Source organism: Calypte anna, chromosome 24 (assembly GCF_003957555.1).
Source record: "Calypte anna isolate BGI_N300 chromosome 24, bCalAnn1_v1.p, whole genome shotgun sequence".
Lineage (NCBI taxonomy): Eukaryota > Metazoa > Chordata > Aves > Apodiformes > Trochilidae > Calypte > Calypte anna.
The window spans coordinates 2,609,186-2,626,771 of NC_044269.1; the positions used below are offsets into that span (position 1 = coordinate 2,609,186).

The 17,586-nt window shown below is 50.8% G+C and overlaps 1 protein-coding gene across 1 annotated transcript in view; it reads right to left on the reverse strand.

The window, feature by feature from the left end:
• Window positions 1-11,772, reverse strand: part of LOC103526084 (opioid-binding protein/cell adhesion molecule homolog) — a 261,631-nt gene extending 249,859 nt beyond the window's left edge. Inside the window, exon 1 of the mRNA XM_030464746.1 lies at window positions 11,705-11,772. Within this exon, the coding sequence (XP_030320606.1) occupies window positions 11,705-11,765 (61 nt within the window). The 5' untranslated portion in view covers window positions 11,766-11,772. The remainder of the gene's footprint in view (window positions 1-11,704) is intronic.
• Between the last annotated feature and the right edge of the window lie 5,814 nt (window positions 11,773-17,586).

Here is a 17,586-nt window from a genome sequence, read left to right on the forward strand (position 1 = left end):
CAGCTGCCCTTTCAACCCCAGGGACAGCACATGTGTCTGGGAGGTGTGGGGGGGAAGGTGGTGACCTCCCCATCAGTGCCACTCTCTGGGGGCAGCAAGGACAGGGAGGGCTGGCAGCTCCCCTCCAGCCCCAGGACTAGGGGGATCCTAGCTCTGGCTTTACTGTCTGATCCTGAAGAAATCACCTCCTGCCACAGCATCCTGCTCCTTCAACCTGTTCCTTCAACTGAGCAGCCTCCACCTCTGCCTGCCAGGGCCTGAGCCCTGCCTTGCTGTAGTGTCTTCGAAGGAGAAGGCTATCAGCTCAAAACAGCTGAGACCTTTAGCTCAAATCCATTAATCCTCTTTATTAAACCCGGGTCACCTCTGAGTCCTGGCAAATTAACCAGCATCTCCCCACTGCAAGTGCATCAAGAGGAAACACGCTGTACAGTGCCTGTAATTTTCATGGACCAGGGCTCGGGGGTCAGAGGGCTTCCCAGGCTCCATTCTCTGCCTTTGTCAATTTAAACAGGAACATCAGCTCTTGGATAAATTAGGAAAGAGGCAGAGCTGGGGCCTGGGGAAGTCACAGGGTGCTCTGCTGGCTGCAGCCCTGAGAGAGGATGGTGAGAACCCTGAGCATCGAGTCCCCCAACGTGCAAAAATAGAGTTGGGGACATCCTTTGAGCACACCCTTCAAAGAGCTGGGCAACAGGGTACAGCTCTTGGCATCCTCCAAGGCTACCTTGGCCATGTGCCTTCTTGCTGCTTCTACTCAATGGCACATCCCTGGTGCCAGCCCAGCTGGGGAGCAAGAGAAAGAGAGACTGGGAAGGGCTCTGCTCCAGCTCAGAAGTGGGTGGAAAATTGTTCCCTTGTTGCCTGAAATTTCACCATTTGAAACATCTCCCTCCCTTCCTGCTCTGTCCTGTTGGAGCCACTCTACTCTGAATACTCACCAAGCCAGCACCAAAGTGAGAGTGGTTCTATTTCTGAAGAGCCAAGGACATTTAGCTGGGTTGGGGAAGACCTGGGGCCAAATCCCTTAGAAACACTAATTATACACCCACTAGCAGAGCTCTGAAAGCCCAGCCTGGCCCAGGGATGAGGGACTCTGGGTGGGCTGAGGGATGAGCTGGAACTAAAGGTCACAGCAGTCCCCTCCTGGGATGGGTCTCCTCCTGCTCCCAGAAATAGCATCCTCAAGACAAGGAAACTTCCCAAAGACAAGAAAAAAGTGTTCACACATCCTGGGTGTGAAGAAACAGCCAGTTTTCAAGGTGGGAAAAAAATACAAAGGGAAAGTTTTTCCAAGAGGCTCTGCAGGAGCTATAAGCATCACATCTACTCCCTCCAAGACAACCCCACACCCAGTACATTCTCCAGATACCACAGGGCTATAAATCCACTGCCTTGGGCTGAAGCTGCCCTGGTTCTATACCAACTAAAGCCAGTAGAGGCTTAGCTGGGCTATCATGATCTAAAGCACCAGGATGTTGCCCTTAAACTACTCCAACAGCACTGGGGGTTTCGGAGTTCCAGGTAAGATTAACACACTGCATCTGAAGTCTCCCAGCCATCAGCTTGTCTCACAGTTTTAGGTTTTTATTAAAAACATCATTTCTTGCTGTATTAATCACTGCAAGGTCATTTCAGTGACAGCTGCCAGCATCCTAGCAGAGGAACCAGAGGAGCAGAGCCCTGTCCCGCTGACCAGATAACAGGAGGAGATGCTGGGTTTCATTTCCTTGTTTTCCATCGTGAGGTGCCCACCTTGGTGTGCAGATTAAGGTGTGGGTGGGCCAATGTCAGCCCCCCACGGGCTGAGATGGGAAACTGCTGCTGGCTCTGCTCATCAGGAACCCCGAGGAGAGAAATTGCATAGTTCTCCCCGCAGCCCTCTGCCCACCTCGAACCAATTTCTGCTCCTTTTAATTCAATTCAGCTCCTCCTGACCTTGGCTGGCTGGAGTTGCAGAGTTTCTCTCAACAGATAGCACCAATTACAGAGGTGTGAAAATGGAAGGCTTTCAATTCGGAGAACAAACCTGAGAAACTGGGACTTTATTGAACCAAGAAACAGGGGGTGGGAAAGGGGGAGCAGAGGGGGACACGGGCTTGGAAATACTGGCTGCTTAGATGCAGGCAGGAGGGCTGGGACAAGGTGGCTTTGCTGACTGCTTGGGCAGAGAGAGCAACACAGGGACAGCCCTTATAAAAACTGCCTCAGCACAGCCTGGGATGTTCAGAGAATCCCCAGACAAAAGCAGGGGATGTGCTGTTCCCAGGAAGGAGGCAGAGATCAGCAACTCCCCTGGCTGAGCTCACTGAAACTCTCTGCCCAACTTTCCCCCACGCTGAAAAGAGTTGGAGATGAAGCAAGAAGCCCTGGATGCCTGGGAGAGAAAACATCACCCTGCAAAAGGGGTTCCAGGTCCCCCATCAACTCTGGATACCTTCATGGGCCTGAAGGATGCAGAAGAGCCTCCCCTGAGACCTGAAAGCTCTCCTCTCCAGTTCTGCCTCCACCATCTGCTCCAACCAGCTCAACACCCCTGTACCAACCAAGCTCAGAGTTTCATTTGGATCCTGATGTGACCCTTCCCCAATGAAGAAAAACTCACACTGCAAGGCTCCCACTCCCAGGCCAGCACACAAAGAGAGAAGAGGTCCTCCCCACCTGAATTTTGGGCTGGCTGGCACATCTCAGCAGGCTCAGCATCCTCTTTCAGAGGCTCCCTCCCAAGCCACAGACCTGAGGAGAGGGGCACAAAAACGAAGCAGGAGCTCATTTTGGCCTCTCTCTCAAGAGCTGCCACAAGTCTGGAGGACTCTCAGCAGCTCAGAGGCTTTTAAAGGCAGTGCACAGCATCTCCTGTAGCTCCAGCCAAGCTGCAACCGTGGCTCCCCCCCAACTCCTGCCCATAAATCCTCCATCCTGGTAAACAGTGGAATTACAGCTGCCCGCCATTGCTTAGCTGTTCCTGACACTAATTGCTCTGCTGAGTGTGTCCGACTGGCAACACCTTATTAAAAGTGAAATATATTGTAGTGTCCACTTATTGCTGCTTTATAAAGATGAAGCATCCTGAGGATGCTGAAGGGCTGGGAAAGGCATCGACCGGAGGCATCGGAAGCCACACCTGAGGCAGACACAGGGCAGGCATGGACAGGACAAAGCCTGCTTGCCTGGGAGTTGGGAAAAGAGTTTCCATTTGGAGCCCAAGGCTTGAGGAAAGAGCATGAGGACTTCTTTCCTGCTCACCTCCTGGTTTCACCTCCAAAACCAGCAGGTTCTTGCCAGTCGTGATTTTGCCTGCCTCCAGGCATCATCACCTGAAGCTCTGGAATGGATTCTCCCAGGCATCAGTCACCCCAGCACAGGGATTTTAGGACTTAATCTCATGGATTTTTCCCTGAGGAGGATGCTGCAACTCCCCATTTCACAAGGGAAAACGAGCAGAAGCCTCCACTTCAGATTTGGAGCTGGGGAAAGGACACATCTCCCAACACGTGTCTCTGCACATGCCTCAGGCAAGTCACTTTCCCTCTTTACTCCTCAGCTTCCCTGCCTGCAAAAAAACAGGGACAATGAAATTTCTCTTCTCCGTGGAGTGTTTTCAGACCTACTGGAAATAAACCACCAGCACAAGAGTGAGACCCCATCCTACTGAGCTCCAGTAATGAAATGTTTCAATCCAGTCCCTCAGGCCTCGCCTCACCAGGTGATTTTGGGGAGAATTTTTTGGTTTTCTTTTGAACTGCTAAACTATTTCTGGTTGGGAACACGACAGGCAGCAGAAGACAGGAGGAAGGCGGACACGGGGGATGCCACCAAAGGCTCTGCTGCAGCTTGTGGTGCTCACAGTGTGCAGGGAAGGCACAGAAAACCACCCACATGGGGACAAAAAAGAAAAAAAAAGCAGCTTCTGGAGAATCATTTGCAATAAAAAGGAGATATTCCTGGTGTACATCACAAAAGCCAATCCATCAGCATCCCTCCTGTACCCCAGAGACTAGAGGTGATTTTATTTATCACTTTCTGGTCATTTCTCATGCTGCAGACACAACAGACCCTCCTTCCCTGAGGACCACAGGGCAGAGCCACACAGCCCGTGTCAGGCTTTGATTCCTGGAGGAAATGGCCCATCCTCAGCAAAAGATTTGAAATAAGCAGCCTCTTTGGTTCAACAAGCTCAAATCCAAGCAGGATCAATACCTTCTCACTCCTGAGGTACCAGCAGGTAATTGGGTATCACGCAGTGATGAGCAACCTAGTTTGCTCAGAAGCTGCAAACTTTAATCTTTGTCCATTCCTGGTACGTAGAATGGAGAGGGAGGAACAGATCAAAGCAGAACAGATCAAATTCAGCTGCATTTGGACCCAGATTGCAGAAAAAAGGGCTCATTCTTAAGCAAAACGGCCCAGGTTTCCAACATCTTGAGAGGCCTCGAGTACAAGACAAGCCAGAGCAGATCCCATCTCTCCAGCACAACCACTGCAACCCCAAAACCCCAGGTTTTAGGCTGCTCCTGATTCCCCAGCTTTGCACCAGAGCTCCCTCCAACTTCAAACCAGTGCTGGACCACTTCCACCTCTGCAAATGCCCATGTCCATTTCTTTTTTCAGCTCACAGACCTCCTCCCCTTCATTCCCAAGCCCAGGGCATTTCAGCAAAGGGGCTCATGAGTGCCAGCATAGCTTTGTCCCTTGTCACCAGCTCTGGTGAGGACCAGGAGATGCTGCTCCACGCTGGAAATCCCCACACCTGGCTATCCGAGGAGGCCACCCAAGCCATGGAAGTGGTGAAAAAGTAGATGGATGGGCAGAGGGAGACAGAAAAAGCACCCTGGGCAGCAGAATGACCTATGTGACAGATCTCCCTGCCCATCAACACAAACTTTGCTGAGAGGTTCTGACATCTGATTACTGATGGTGCCTTGGCTCCCCTCAGAAGGTTGAGTTCTGGGCAGCCCTCGCCTGATGCCAGCAGAGGTGGCTTTGCCAAATGTCCTGGTGTGTCCCTGGGAGGCAGGAGATAAGGGAGAGGAGGGGACAGAGCCCCTTTGTCTTGCAGTGCCTGTTGTGGAGGGCAGATAGGAGGAGGTTGACATTTCGGTGACCAAATTAAAATGCGCCGCCGTGGAGACTAAATGTCATTAGGCTCATTAGGAGTGATGGCATCAAAACAAGCAACAGCAAAAAAAAAAAATTCAAGTGGAAATTAGCCAAAGCCATTATAGAAAATAAATAAACAGGCAGATCCTGCAGGGAGTGTGCAGCCAATGCTGATAGGGATTGTCTGGAGATGGGATGGGGCATGGCAGGAAGCAGCCACGGTCGCTGTTGTCGCCCTGGGTTGAGTCCTGATGTGGCCCCAAATAACCCCACCTGCTTGGGATAAATCTATGAGACCACTCCAGCTTCATGTCCAGGCATTTCAGGATGCTCTGCTGAGGCAGGACCTTCATGCCCATGTCCCCTGAGGCTGGTGCTGCAGACAGCACTGGGCAGGATGTGCCCCCACCTGGGTTTTTTTAGCAGCATCCAGGTGTCTCTCGGATGCTTCCCAGTCCATTACTGGCCAACACCAACTGCAATTCCCTTATCCACTGTGACAGGACCAACATGCAAGGCTTGGTGAAAGGAGCACTGGTTTGTCCTTGTAGAGGGAGGATTTTTCCTCTGATGCCTCTTGCTATGCAAACGCCATTTCCTTTGGGGTGGGAGAAATCATCAGAAGGCCCTTGCAAAACCCTGCTTGTGACAGAGCAGATTTGAAAGCCCAGAGATCTCCTTCCCCCTCCTTCCCTTCTGTCAAAAATTATAATCGTCATTTTCCAGCTTGCTGAACAATCAAAGTGTGGCCTATATTCACTGGAGCTCCTTCCACACACCACATGCATAGCAACAAGTCCAGGAAACAAAAGGCAGAAGTAAACAGTTGGGTGAGAGGAGGTGACGGACAACAGAGGCTTCCCTTCCCAGTCTAACCAGTTCAGAGCTGCTCTGAGAGGCTAAAGCTCCCTGGAAGCTCTCTTCTTCCATGCCCTGCAAGGAGCACAGAGGTGAAATGTGTGGGAATGGCACCAGAAGGAAGATCAAACCCTCCTGCTGCAGGTTCAGCGTGGCTGAGGATTCATCAGGAGCTCTCCAAGGGCTCAGCCAGGAAGGATGGAGACACATCAAGCACAGGCAACACCAACTTGTGCCCCTGGGAAGCTCACCTCATCTGGATAAAACCTCTCTGGTGCACCAGCTGTGCTCAACACAAGAGATCCCCCCATGATTTTGGTCTCCAGACAGTCTGAGCTGACCAGGTCCAATCCCACCGTCCCATCCTGAGGCTTGGAGCACACGGGGAGGTTTGCTGGGCTACCCCTTCCCTGAGCTTTGCAGCCCACTTCAGTCTCCAGAGCTGTCTATCCAGCACTTTTCACTAGTGCTGAATTCACAGAAAAGTCAATCTATAAATAACTCCTCTTTTTCCCCCTTCCTTGCCTCATCTCACACGTGTTCAGAGTGCACATGACTCTGCTGCACAGGCAACAGGTCCCTCTTCCCCAAAACACCTCCTTCCACAGAGCCTGCTCACCACAATGATGCACCCAGGGGTCTCTGCAGCCACCTGAGCCTTTGCTGCTCAACGCTGATGTGTCCATCCAGGAAACTCATCCCATGGAGACAGATCCAGGACATGAGATCCACGAGAAGCACCAAAAAAAAAAAAAAACCCCAGTCCCTGCTTACTCTGACAGTACAACCACTACCTGCTTCTTGAAGAGATTGCAAACACTCTTCCCCAGCCCTGCCAGGAGAAGTCCATCACCTCCACACAACCCAAACCAACACCCCAAACCACTGCCCTCCACTACCCCGTGCACCCTGAGCCTACACCAGGACCAGAGGAGGAGCCCACCAGCCCCCAGGTCCTGCTGCCATCAGCTGGCAAGGGTCCCCTGCCATACCTGACTCTCTAGACCTCACAAGCCACCTTGATTTGTCACCTTTTGAGGGTGATAATGCAGTCCCAGAGCTTCTGGGAAGCAAGCAGGAAAGTGTTCCCCCTCCTCTGAGCATGAAGTGAAGAGGAGCTCCCTGGAAAAACCCACCCACCAAGCAGCAAGTGTCAAAGCCACCTCTGTATGTGCTGCTGCTGCCTTGGTAATTTTAAGTACCACGACTTCATTAGGGAAAGGGAGAGATGACTTCATTAGGGAAAGGGAGAGATGAGAGGGAGGCAAGGAGGTTTGCAGCAGAGCTGTTGTTATTTTTAAAGTTTCAGCAAAAAGGAGAAGGGTGACAGCTGAGCTCATTCCCCACCCTGCACTCACCGAGGGCATCTCAGGGGATGCTCAGGCCAGGAGGTGGGAAGGGATGGGGAGCAGTGTCCAATTTTGCCTGACTGGGGAGGGAAAAAGAATCAGGGGGATCCTCAGGGTCACAAAAGGTGTTATAGAAAAAAAAAAACCTCAAGTTTTCCTCTATCCCTGCCTGCTGGCAACAACAGGACCCTCCTGGGTACCCTGTGCTGGGGCTCAGCTGCTTTCCCCCCTCCTCACCCAGTGACTTTAGTTCCTAACCAAGCAGAGAGCAAACTTCAGATTACATATTCGAGTGTAAAATACCCACACAGCTGTTTATGCAGCTCCAAATTTGCCATAACCAAATATTCAAGCCATTGGGGAAGATTTTCAAAGGCTCCAGTTAAGGCATCCCAGCTCCCACAAGTGCCTTTGAAACATTTCTCCTTTTTTCAGTTTTTTTTGTTTGGTTTTGTTTGACGTTTTTTGGGTTGTTTTGGGGTTTTGTTTTGTTTTGTTTTGTTTTTCTTTACTTATTTTATTTTTGCAGGGATTCACACCAGCAAAAGCTCCTCCAGCCTGCAACGAGGGAACGCACAAAGGAGACTCTGTCAAAGAGAAGCTGCTGGAAAACACAAAGCAAAGTTGGCCACTTTGGGGGCATCCTGGAAGGCAGCCACCAGCCCTGAAACCTGCAGCAAATTGCTCTGAAAACTTGGGCTGGGGGGGTTTGCAGGGAGCAGAAGCTGCCTCTGTCCTCACACCCCCTCCACATCTCTGTTGGAAAGAAGAGCAAGGGCTGCTCCTCCCCAGCAGAAACAAAACATCCTCCAAAAGGCCCACGCCAGCTCTGCACCTCTCCCAGGAGCCTGGGGATGGAGGAATTGACTTCCAGCAAGGAAAATTCAGCTCAAGCCTTAGGCAGAGGATGATGGAGAAGTGGTTTTGGGCTGCCAGCTGCTGCAGGCTCCCTGTCCTGCTGGGACCTCATCCCCAGCATCTCTGACTGATGGGGGATTGATGGCTGCAGTACCTTATCCACTGCCATCCCCAGTCTCCATGAAAGCACAGAAAATCCCTTTAAGTCCCTCTCACTCATATTGAAATGACACTAAAGCAGAACTAATGTGCTCCAGGTACTTATTCTCAGGCTTAGTGACAGGGCTCAGCAGCCTGTCCAGCATCCCTCACTGGGGAGAGGTGACAGCCATGTCACAGGGAAAAAATAGTCCCATAGCAGGGGCTTGGGACTAGGAAAGGGGTTTTAAGTCCTCTAATAGCTGCTTCTTAATTTTAGGCTGGATTAATAACAACCACCAAAGCTGCCCACCATACCCCATTGCCCAGGAACAGAGTGGTCCCTCTCATCCTGAGCTGCCAGATTCCTGAGCTCTGGAAGGAGAAACTGCCACGACAAATCTTTTTTGGCCAGGGCAGCAGAGAGAGCAATATAAATGCCTGAAGAAGCTGACATACCTTGATTTTTGCCACCTGTAGAGCCATGAGGTGGCACCACAACTGCAGACTGACAAACCTACTCCCTTCCACCCCAAATTGATTCTCCAGTGCATCCCCACAGCCCACCCTGGTACATCTCCAAAATAACAGCACTCAAAATGTCCAGCAGTTCAAAGCATTTGCCAATGGCTTGACAATTAAATTACCCACTGCCACCTCCTCATCCTGGAGTGCTGGGCTCATTAAAAACCTTCATGCAGCAGAGCCCATCTCAGAGAGCAACCTCTGTCCAGGAACCCACCTCCCCCAAGGCACCAGCTGACAAGAGCATTAAAGCCTTTGAAAATTATTTTGGATGGGAACTTGTCTTCCAAAGAAATAAAAAGCTGCAGAGTAAGATACTATCTCTGACCAGAGGGGTCAGGGTTTCATTATTGCATTAACCTTTTGTGTCTTTAGATCCCACAAGAGTAAATTGGTAACGAGACGCTGCGAGCTCCGGTGGGAAAACCTCATCTTCCCTAACAAAACTGAACACAGGGAGAAGTGGGAACAAGAGAAAGAGGGAAAAACTGGCAAATAAGCTATTACAGCTAATAATAACTTCGTGCTGCTATTTTCTGCCAGAGTTTTCAAGTGGTGATGTTTCCCTTCACTCTAATTACACCTAAAAGCAGGTTCCCTCCTCACAGGAACCACCCTGAGCGAAACTCCGGCAGGATTTGGGTAAAAATGGAGAGGGAAAGAGTTGACACTTCACAATCAGCCTCGGCGTATCCCAGGGGATCATCACCTGCATGAAACATGTGGGATTACACTTGCAAAGAAACCAAACAAACCAGCAAAACAACACTCTGGGAAGGTGCAGGCTCAGGGGGACCACTTGACTTTCCTCTGCACCAGCTGCCATCTGGGGAGACTTTGCCAACACAATTTGTGTTACAGCCCACAGCAGTGAAACCATGTCTGAAATCAGAGCTGGGCCAGGCAGGGAATACATCCAACCCCTGTAAAAATCAAAAAGGAGAGGAGATGTGCAAATCCACTGCTCAAAGGCATAAAGTGGCCGGCATGGGGGGCATCAAGGGAAAACACCAAGCAGCCAGCACAGCACCTTGGAATATTTCCCTTCCTCTGATGCAGGCAGCAGGTTTCAGCTCAAGGGATTAAGAGTTGAGCCCAGGCAGGCAAAGTCCTGGGCTGGTTTGGCTCAGGGGCCATTCAGAGCCAAAGCAGATACTACTGCTTAGTAGAAATAAGGAGGGAAAGCTACAACTGCTTAAGCGTGGATCCAGAAACCTCTCCCAAGTTACTGGGGGGCTTAAATGCACGGGGGCTTTTCCTTCCCTGCCACACAGGGTTGGCAGAGGTAGCCCAGGCCTTGGGCCAAGCAGCCACAAGCCCAGGAAACCACAGCAGGACACCAGGAAACTGCAAATGCTCTGTACCAGCTCTCTGCCAGCTCCTACAGCTTAAGGATACCATGATGACAGTCCATCAAGTGTCACACGTCATCCCATTTGACCTGGATGGTTGCCCTGCTTCCATTTCTTTGCAGTATCTTGCTCAAGATTAAATAAAAAAAACCACCAAACCCTTTACATTCAGATGAAGATGGGCAGCTCACACAGCCACGTCATCCTTCCTGTGGCTCAGGTGCTGGACAAGAGGTGCACCATTTTGGTTGGAGGCATTGCTGGACCTTCCTCAGTGGTCCCTCAACCAGCACAAACTCCAGGGGACAGCACTGTCCCTCCAGGGCTAAGGCACATCACCCCTGCTGCAACCCCCAGGAGTGGTACCCAGCCCCATGCCAGGGGCTCTGACCCCTGCAGAGTGGCACTGCTAGGACATGGATGTCCCCATGGCATGAGTCCCTGCAAGTGGTTTGAAGCCCCAGTCCCCTCGTGTTCATCCCAGCTGTGGTAAGAGCTGTTTTCCAGCCTCTGCCTTTTTGTAACCTCTGCCTTGCCAGCCTCATCCCCCTCTTCCCACACACGCCAGCCCTGCACAGCAAAGCACTGTCACTAAACCATGGAAAGCTGCTGAAATTACAGCTGTGCCTCTTCCCTGCCCTCCTGAGCTCGACAGAATTCTTACTGACAGTCAGGAAAAACACAGGTTTGCCTTAAGAGCAGATCAGAGCCTTGACACCCAGTCCCCAGCTGCTTGCACAAGGGACTGTCATCATTCCAGCTGCTAAAAGTCCACATCAGCACCCAAAAAAATGCCAGAGACTTCTTCTTCCCCCCTCCCCCCCCCCTCCAAGGATGCAGCACAGATTCCCCCCTGCTAAGCATCACTGGATCCAAAGCCCAGCATCTCCCCCTGCAAGCCACGGGGATGAGGCCAACCCACATTTGGGAGCCACCTGCTCCCTGCAGGGGACCCAGCACCTTCACTGCAGCCCCACACAGTGTCCCCTGGGATGCCTGGATGGAGGGATTTGTTTGCACTTTGCAAAAAAAGAAGAGAGGAGGAGACAGATCCCCCCCAGCCCCCTGCCCGAGTTTGCCTGGCAGCAAAGGGAGAGCCCAGGGAACAGCAAGAGAGGGAGGCACAGGAGGTGCTCAACTTTGAAGGGGAAAAAACCTCCGTGGCCCCATCATTTACAGCCAGGGGGTGCCCAAGGGGCTGCTTGCCCAGCCAGGGGGGCTGCTGTGCAAGCCTGGCAACCCCCCAGCAGCTGCCAGCAGGGCTGGGGTGCACCCAGCCAGAGGGAGGGGGGGGTCAAGTCCACATCTCTCTGAACCCCCCCTTACTGGGAGCACTTGGCAACCCCTTGCTGCAGAGCCAACTCGCTGGGCATCAAGTCCTGGTCCCCAACACCACCATCGGGTTTATCCCACCCTTCCAGCCGACGCCATCCCATCCCCTGGAAAAAAAAAAAAAAAAAAAAAAAAAAAAACCAACCACAAAAAACCCCCAGAACAATCCTTTTTTTTTTTTTTTTGCACTACCTGGGATGAAGAGCAGGGCAGTGGTGGCGGTGAAGACGATCCAGCAGGCAGGATGGAACATCTTGGAGCTGCGGGAAGAGACCGGCGGCTGCTTTGCCTGCTGCTTGCTGCTGCTGCTGCCGCCGCTGCTCTCTCCTCTGCCTTGAATTCTGAGCAGGTTTAAATCCAATGTTTGCAGAGGAGGGGGGGGAGACTGAGTTAGCGAGCTAGAGAGAGAGAGAGACAGACAGGAGCGAGGCAGTCGGTGGCTCTGATTTTCCCTTGCACACCCAACTAACAGCAGGAGCACCCGGCTCGGAGCGGGCACCCGGCTAAGCAGACCTCCTACCAGGCACCCATTGGTTCGAGATGCTGACTGACACCACCACTCTTGCTTTTCTGCTGCTCTCAGCCTGCAACCAGAGATTTAAATGCCAGCATCGACCCAGCACCTTCCTCCCAGCACTGCTCCCCGGGATGGAGGGAGAAGCCCGGCGTATGGACCGGCACCGTCCCACCGACTCCTCGGTGTCTGCAAAGGAGCTCAGGAATATTTTGCCCCCTGGTTCCAGCCCTTTGGATTGTTCTTGCCCCTCTGCAGGCTCTGCTGAACTCCCCCGGGAGCCACCAGCAGCTCTGCCTTCTGCAAACCGCCGAGCAACCCGAGCTGTTGAGCATGAGTGGGTTTTGTTTTATTGTATTTTATTGCACAAAATTACTCAAACCAAGAAGCAATCTTCACTCTGCATCCCTGTATCTTTCCCTTCCAAAGCCCTGACAGGATGCTGAGCCCAGGGTACCCACTCCTGCAGCCCCTTTACCCTATTCAGTCCCATTCCCTCCGAGGCCAGAAAGTGTTTCCTCAGGCTAACACAAGCCTCTCCTTCCAGCCTGCCACATTTTCACGTTTTCCCCACACATAAACACTTTTCCCTGGCACATTCTGCCCTCACCAAGCCCCGAGCATCCCCAGCAAAGGCTATCAGACCTGGCTTGTGCCTCTCTGCTGGTTTTCCCTTCCATGTCCCCCCTGCACACCCCTGCACAGCCACCCCCTGAGCAAAGCATTTGGATTTGGGATTTGCTGCATTGCCAAAAAAAAAAAAAGGTCACAAAGATAAGTTTCCAAAAGAAATTTTTGATGTTTTCTAACCAAAGTCTCTTCTTTCATATGTGCTGCAGCTTTGTTAACAATAAACTGTAAGCACTTTATAATGCTTAAAGACAAACTCAAATGCTCAGTTTTGCTCAAAAGAGTCTCTTGCCCCACTAACTCAGGACCCAAAGTCTCTTTCTGTATTCCAGGCTAGCCCAGGTGGTACTTTTAGGCCAATACTTTGGACTTTGAGCTATACACCCAGCCTGATTTTTAGCACCAGTGGTCACAACCCTCCTCCCAGGGTTTCATCTGTTCCTTGCCATAGCATCTGTGCTCATCTGCCTGGGCGTATCCTCACTACCCCTGGTCCCCCAGGATGCTACAGTTCCCTGGAATCTCCTCCCTCAAGATGTTTTTTGGCATTAAATTCATCATCTCAGGGAGTTCCTGGAAAACAGTCACTCCACATCATCCTTGCCAGATTCCTGGAAGGATGATGCATCCACAAACACCCAGCTGCCAACATCAGTTCCCCTCCAGCTCCTCTCTAACACCAAACCCAGACACAAAACCCCAATAATTTCCTCCCCCGCTCTTCTCTCCCATTCTTTTCATACAAAGCAGCACCAGAAGGAGCAGGGATGGTGCTTCTGGGGCACAAATCCATACCCTGATATCACAGCCAGCAAGGGATTGGAACTCAGCGTGCACCACCAGGACAAACTTTCTGGTTTTTAAGTCACTCATCTCTATTCATTTTCTACTCTGCATGAATAAACCACAAGTTTTTTAAAAGCTTTTAACTCAGCTGATGTATTCTCCCATCATCTGCTGAAGGCATCTCCACCTCCCGCATCTTTAGGAGCAGCACACAGAAGGAAATGCACTCAGGGACTTCTTTTAAATAAGAATAAAGTTCCCTTGCTCACAATAAACTTGACCTCTGAAAGAGCCAAATCATCTCACTGAGTGAAATATCAGCAGCCTGGTGTCTCATCCAGCTTGAGACAAAGACAGTCATCCTTCATCCTTGAGTTTCCCTTTAACTAACACCCAAATTCATCCTTTGCTTCACCAGGGTTCTGAGAAACTGGCTGCAAGGAGGCATTTGGGATTTCCCTGGGCTGCCAGGCACGTGTCTGTGTCAGACATCCCAGGACAGGGACATCTGTCCCCTCTGGGGACCATGCTGCTTCAGGACACAGCTCCCAGACAAGGAGTTGAAGCCTCTGGCTGCAGCTTGCTCTCCAAAACCCACAGAAGAGATCTCTGTATCCACCCCAGGCAAAAAAAAAAAAATAAAAAAAAATATTGTTATCCTCCAGGAACTACAGGAAATGAACAAAGAAATCATTTCTAATTAACAGAAATGTTTGATGGGCTCAGAACAAACATGTTGCTCTGCTTTCAAAACCTGAGTTGAAAAGCTATTATTTGGGCAAATTTCAAAACAACACATCTTTAGTTGCTTTATTTTTTTTTTCCTCCCACCACATTTCTTCCTCATGCTTTTTTTTTTTTTTTTTTTTTTTTTTTTTCATAGAATCATAGAATAGAATCATAGAATTAGCCGGGTTGGAAGGGACCTCAGAGATCATCTAGTCCAACCCTTGACCCACCGGAGCAGTTGCTAGACCATGGCACTGAGTGCCACATCCAGTCTTTTTTTAAATGTCTCCAGGGACGGAGAATCTACCACCTCACCGGGCAGTCCATTCCATAGCCTGATCACCCTCTCCGTGAAGAAATTCTTTCTAATATCTAACCTAAACCTCCCCTGGCACAACTTAAGACTGTGTCCTCTTGTCTTGTTGATGGTCGTCTGTGAAAAGAGTCCAGTTCCCACCTCGCTACAGCCTCCTTTCAGGGAGTTGTAGACAGCAATGAGGTCTCCCCTGAGCCTCCTCTTCTTCAGGCTGAACAGCCCCAGCTCTCTCAGCCTCTCCTCATAGGGCCTGTGCTCGAGTCCCTTCACCAGCCTGGTTGCCCTCCTTTGGACCTGTTCCAGGACCTCTACATCCTTCTTAAACTGAGGGGCCCAGAACTGGACACAGTACTCGAGGTGTGGCCTAACCAGCACTGAGTACAGGGGCAGAATCACCTCCCTGGACCTGCTGGTGACGCTGTTTCTGATACAGGCCAGGATGCCATTGGCCTTCTTGGCCACCTGGGCACACTGCTGGCTCATGTTCAGTTTCTTGTCAATCCAGACTCCCAGGTCCCTTTCTGCCTGGCTGCTCTCCAGCCACTCTGTCCCCAGCCTGTAGCGCTGCATGGGGTTGTTGTGGCCAAAGTGCAGGACCCGGCACTTGGCCTTGTTGAACCTCATCCCGTTGGAATCGGCCCAGCTCTCTAGTCTGTCCAGGTCCCTCTGCAGAGCCCTCCTGCCTTCGAGTTGATCCACACTTCCTCCCAGCTTGGTGTCATCTGCGAATTTGCTGATGATGGACTCAATCCCTTCGTCTAAGTCGTCGATAAAGATATTAAACAGAACTGGGCCCAACACTGATCCCTGGGGGACACCACTAGTGACCGGCTGCCAACTGGATCAGCCCCGTTCAGCACCACTCTCTGGGCCTGGCCCTCCAGCCAGTTAATAACCCAGCACAGGGTGCTCCTGTCCAAGCTGTGGGCTGACAGCTTTTTCAGGAGAATGCTATGGGGGACGGTGTCAAAGGCTTTGCTGAAATCCAGGTAGACCTGGTAATGGCTGTTACCCAAATCCAGCACACACTTAGCTGCCCTCCTTGCAATTCTTTTGGCCAATTTTGCCAGAACCTGGATTGCTGAGGGCAGCTCTGAGAGTGCCCTTGGATCAGACCTCTACTGCATCCACATTTTTGCTTTCCCATCCCCAAAATGGGAACAAACATGCTTTGGTCAGACAAACAAATGTATCTCAGCTCACAAGCTCTCCAGAACAGAACAGGCCATTGGCTTACTTCATTTGTTTGATTTCCAAGAGGAAAAAAAAAATTAAAAAGATGTATAAATATGTATTTAGCTGTTGGAGCTTTTCTGGGATATTTGGGGCTGTTTGTTTTTTGATATCAAGCAACACATCTAAAATGCATATTTAAATTTGACAGGCAGCACCCAATCTGAGAGGAGACATTCTGGTCCACGGGGCACAATTAAACATCATTTTCCTACATTATTTCCAGGATTTGGTTTTGGGTTTGTTTTTTTTTTTTTCTTCCAAGTAGTCTCAATGCATATTCACATCTGGGACTGCTCCAGTCTCAGAGGTACAGAATACTTAAGTTTCCAATCAAGCAAAGATTCCCCCACCTTTCTCCTTGCACCCCAAGGTGCATCAACCCTCCTCCCAGCCCAATCCAAGATTATTCCCAGCTCCTCCAACCCCCCCAGAGGGTTGGTCCCTTACTGGGTTTCTTCTCCCCTGGACGTGGGAAGTGTTGGGGTGGGGAGGAAGGGATGGAGAAGGCTCTAGGGGAATAGAAGGTGTTCCAAACCCATCAGGGCTGTAGGTTTTACCTCTTCTGCTCCCCCCTGTCCTGCCCGGTGCCTCCCCCCTTCTGCCTCCTCCTTCTCCCTCCTTCCTGTCCCCTCCTGCTTCCCCCTACTCTGCCTGTGTGTGTTTGTGTCTCAGCCTGAATGAAAGGCTACCCTTTTCTCCTTGACATCTTGTTAGAATGTGAATACAACATCTATTGATTTGCATTTCAGGCAAGGGGAAAAAAAAAAAAAAAAAAAAAAAAAAGGAAAAAAAATTAAAAGAAAAAAAAAAATCCTCTCTGAACTCAGAGCTATTCCAGGAATAAACAGAAGATGCAGCAAAGGCTGCTCAGGCTGCCTTCCCCCAGCACCTCCAGCTTTAAACTTTCAGCTCTTATTTAACCATCATCCACCCCCTGACCCTCTGCAGAGGCCGTGGGGAACACGTGTGCTCCACCAGCTTCCAAACCACAGGAACTTCACACGTGGCTGATGGACCATCATCCACAAGTGCTTCTACATCCCCACATCCTCCACGGGGAAGGTAAAACCAGAGCAATTAAACCAGGCAGGGTGACTAAATTAGCAGCAAAAGGAGCTGCAGCACTGGAAAGGTTTGGTGGTCCTCAGCCATGATGACACCAAGTGTCCCACCAACACCTGCATCCTGCTCCTCAAACCCAGAGAAAGAAACCCAAAGCCACAGCACAGGGGAAGGTCCTGGCACGAGTGGGTGAAGGGGAGGAACTCTCCATCACCTACCCAGTGGGTGCTGGGAGGGTTAATTGGTGTTTGGAAAATGCTTTGAAGATGAAGGTGGCAGTGGGAGAGCTCATAACTGAGATGGAGATGGGGCCTGGGGAAGCCAGTTAGGGGTGAGGTTTCTTATCTGGTGTGCAAGATGCAGCCCTGGCTCAGCAAGTGCCAGGCAGGCTCAGATGAAAGGCAGAGCAGGAGAATTTCCATCGTGTGAAACGGAAAAAAGAAAAAAAAAAAAAGGAAAGAAAAATCAAGTGCGTGGTGCTTGGGAAATCTGAGCAAGAGGGAGATGAAACGATGGAATCTAAGTCTCTAAAAGCTGGAGAGACCTGCTATTGATTCTGGCTTGGGAAGAAGGGGCCTGAACAAGAGCTGGTGTGTTGTTAAGTGCACTTATCTCCTCTTGTTAGACAGCAAGAATAGGGCCAGATGGACAGGGCACTGATTCCTGTCACAAATAGTTACCAGTTGTGTGCTGGGTGAGGTACCTTCAAAGACAAACTATGAGCAGCAGTGAACACAGCAGCATCATGAGGCCAGGAACCTCACCACACCCCTACACAACTTCTTCCATTGTCTGAGTACC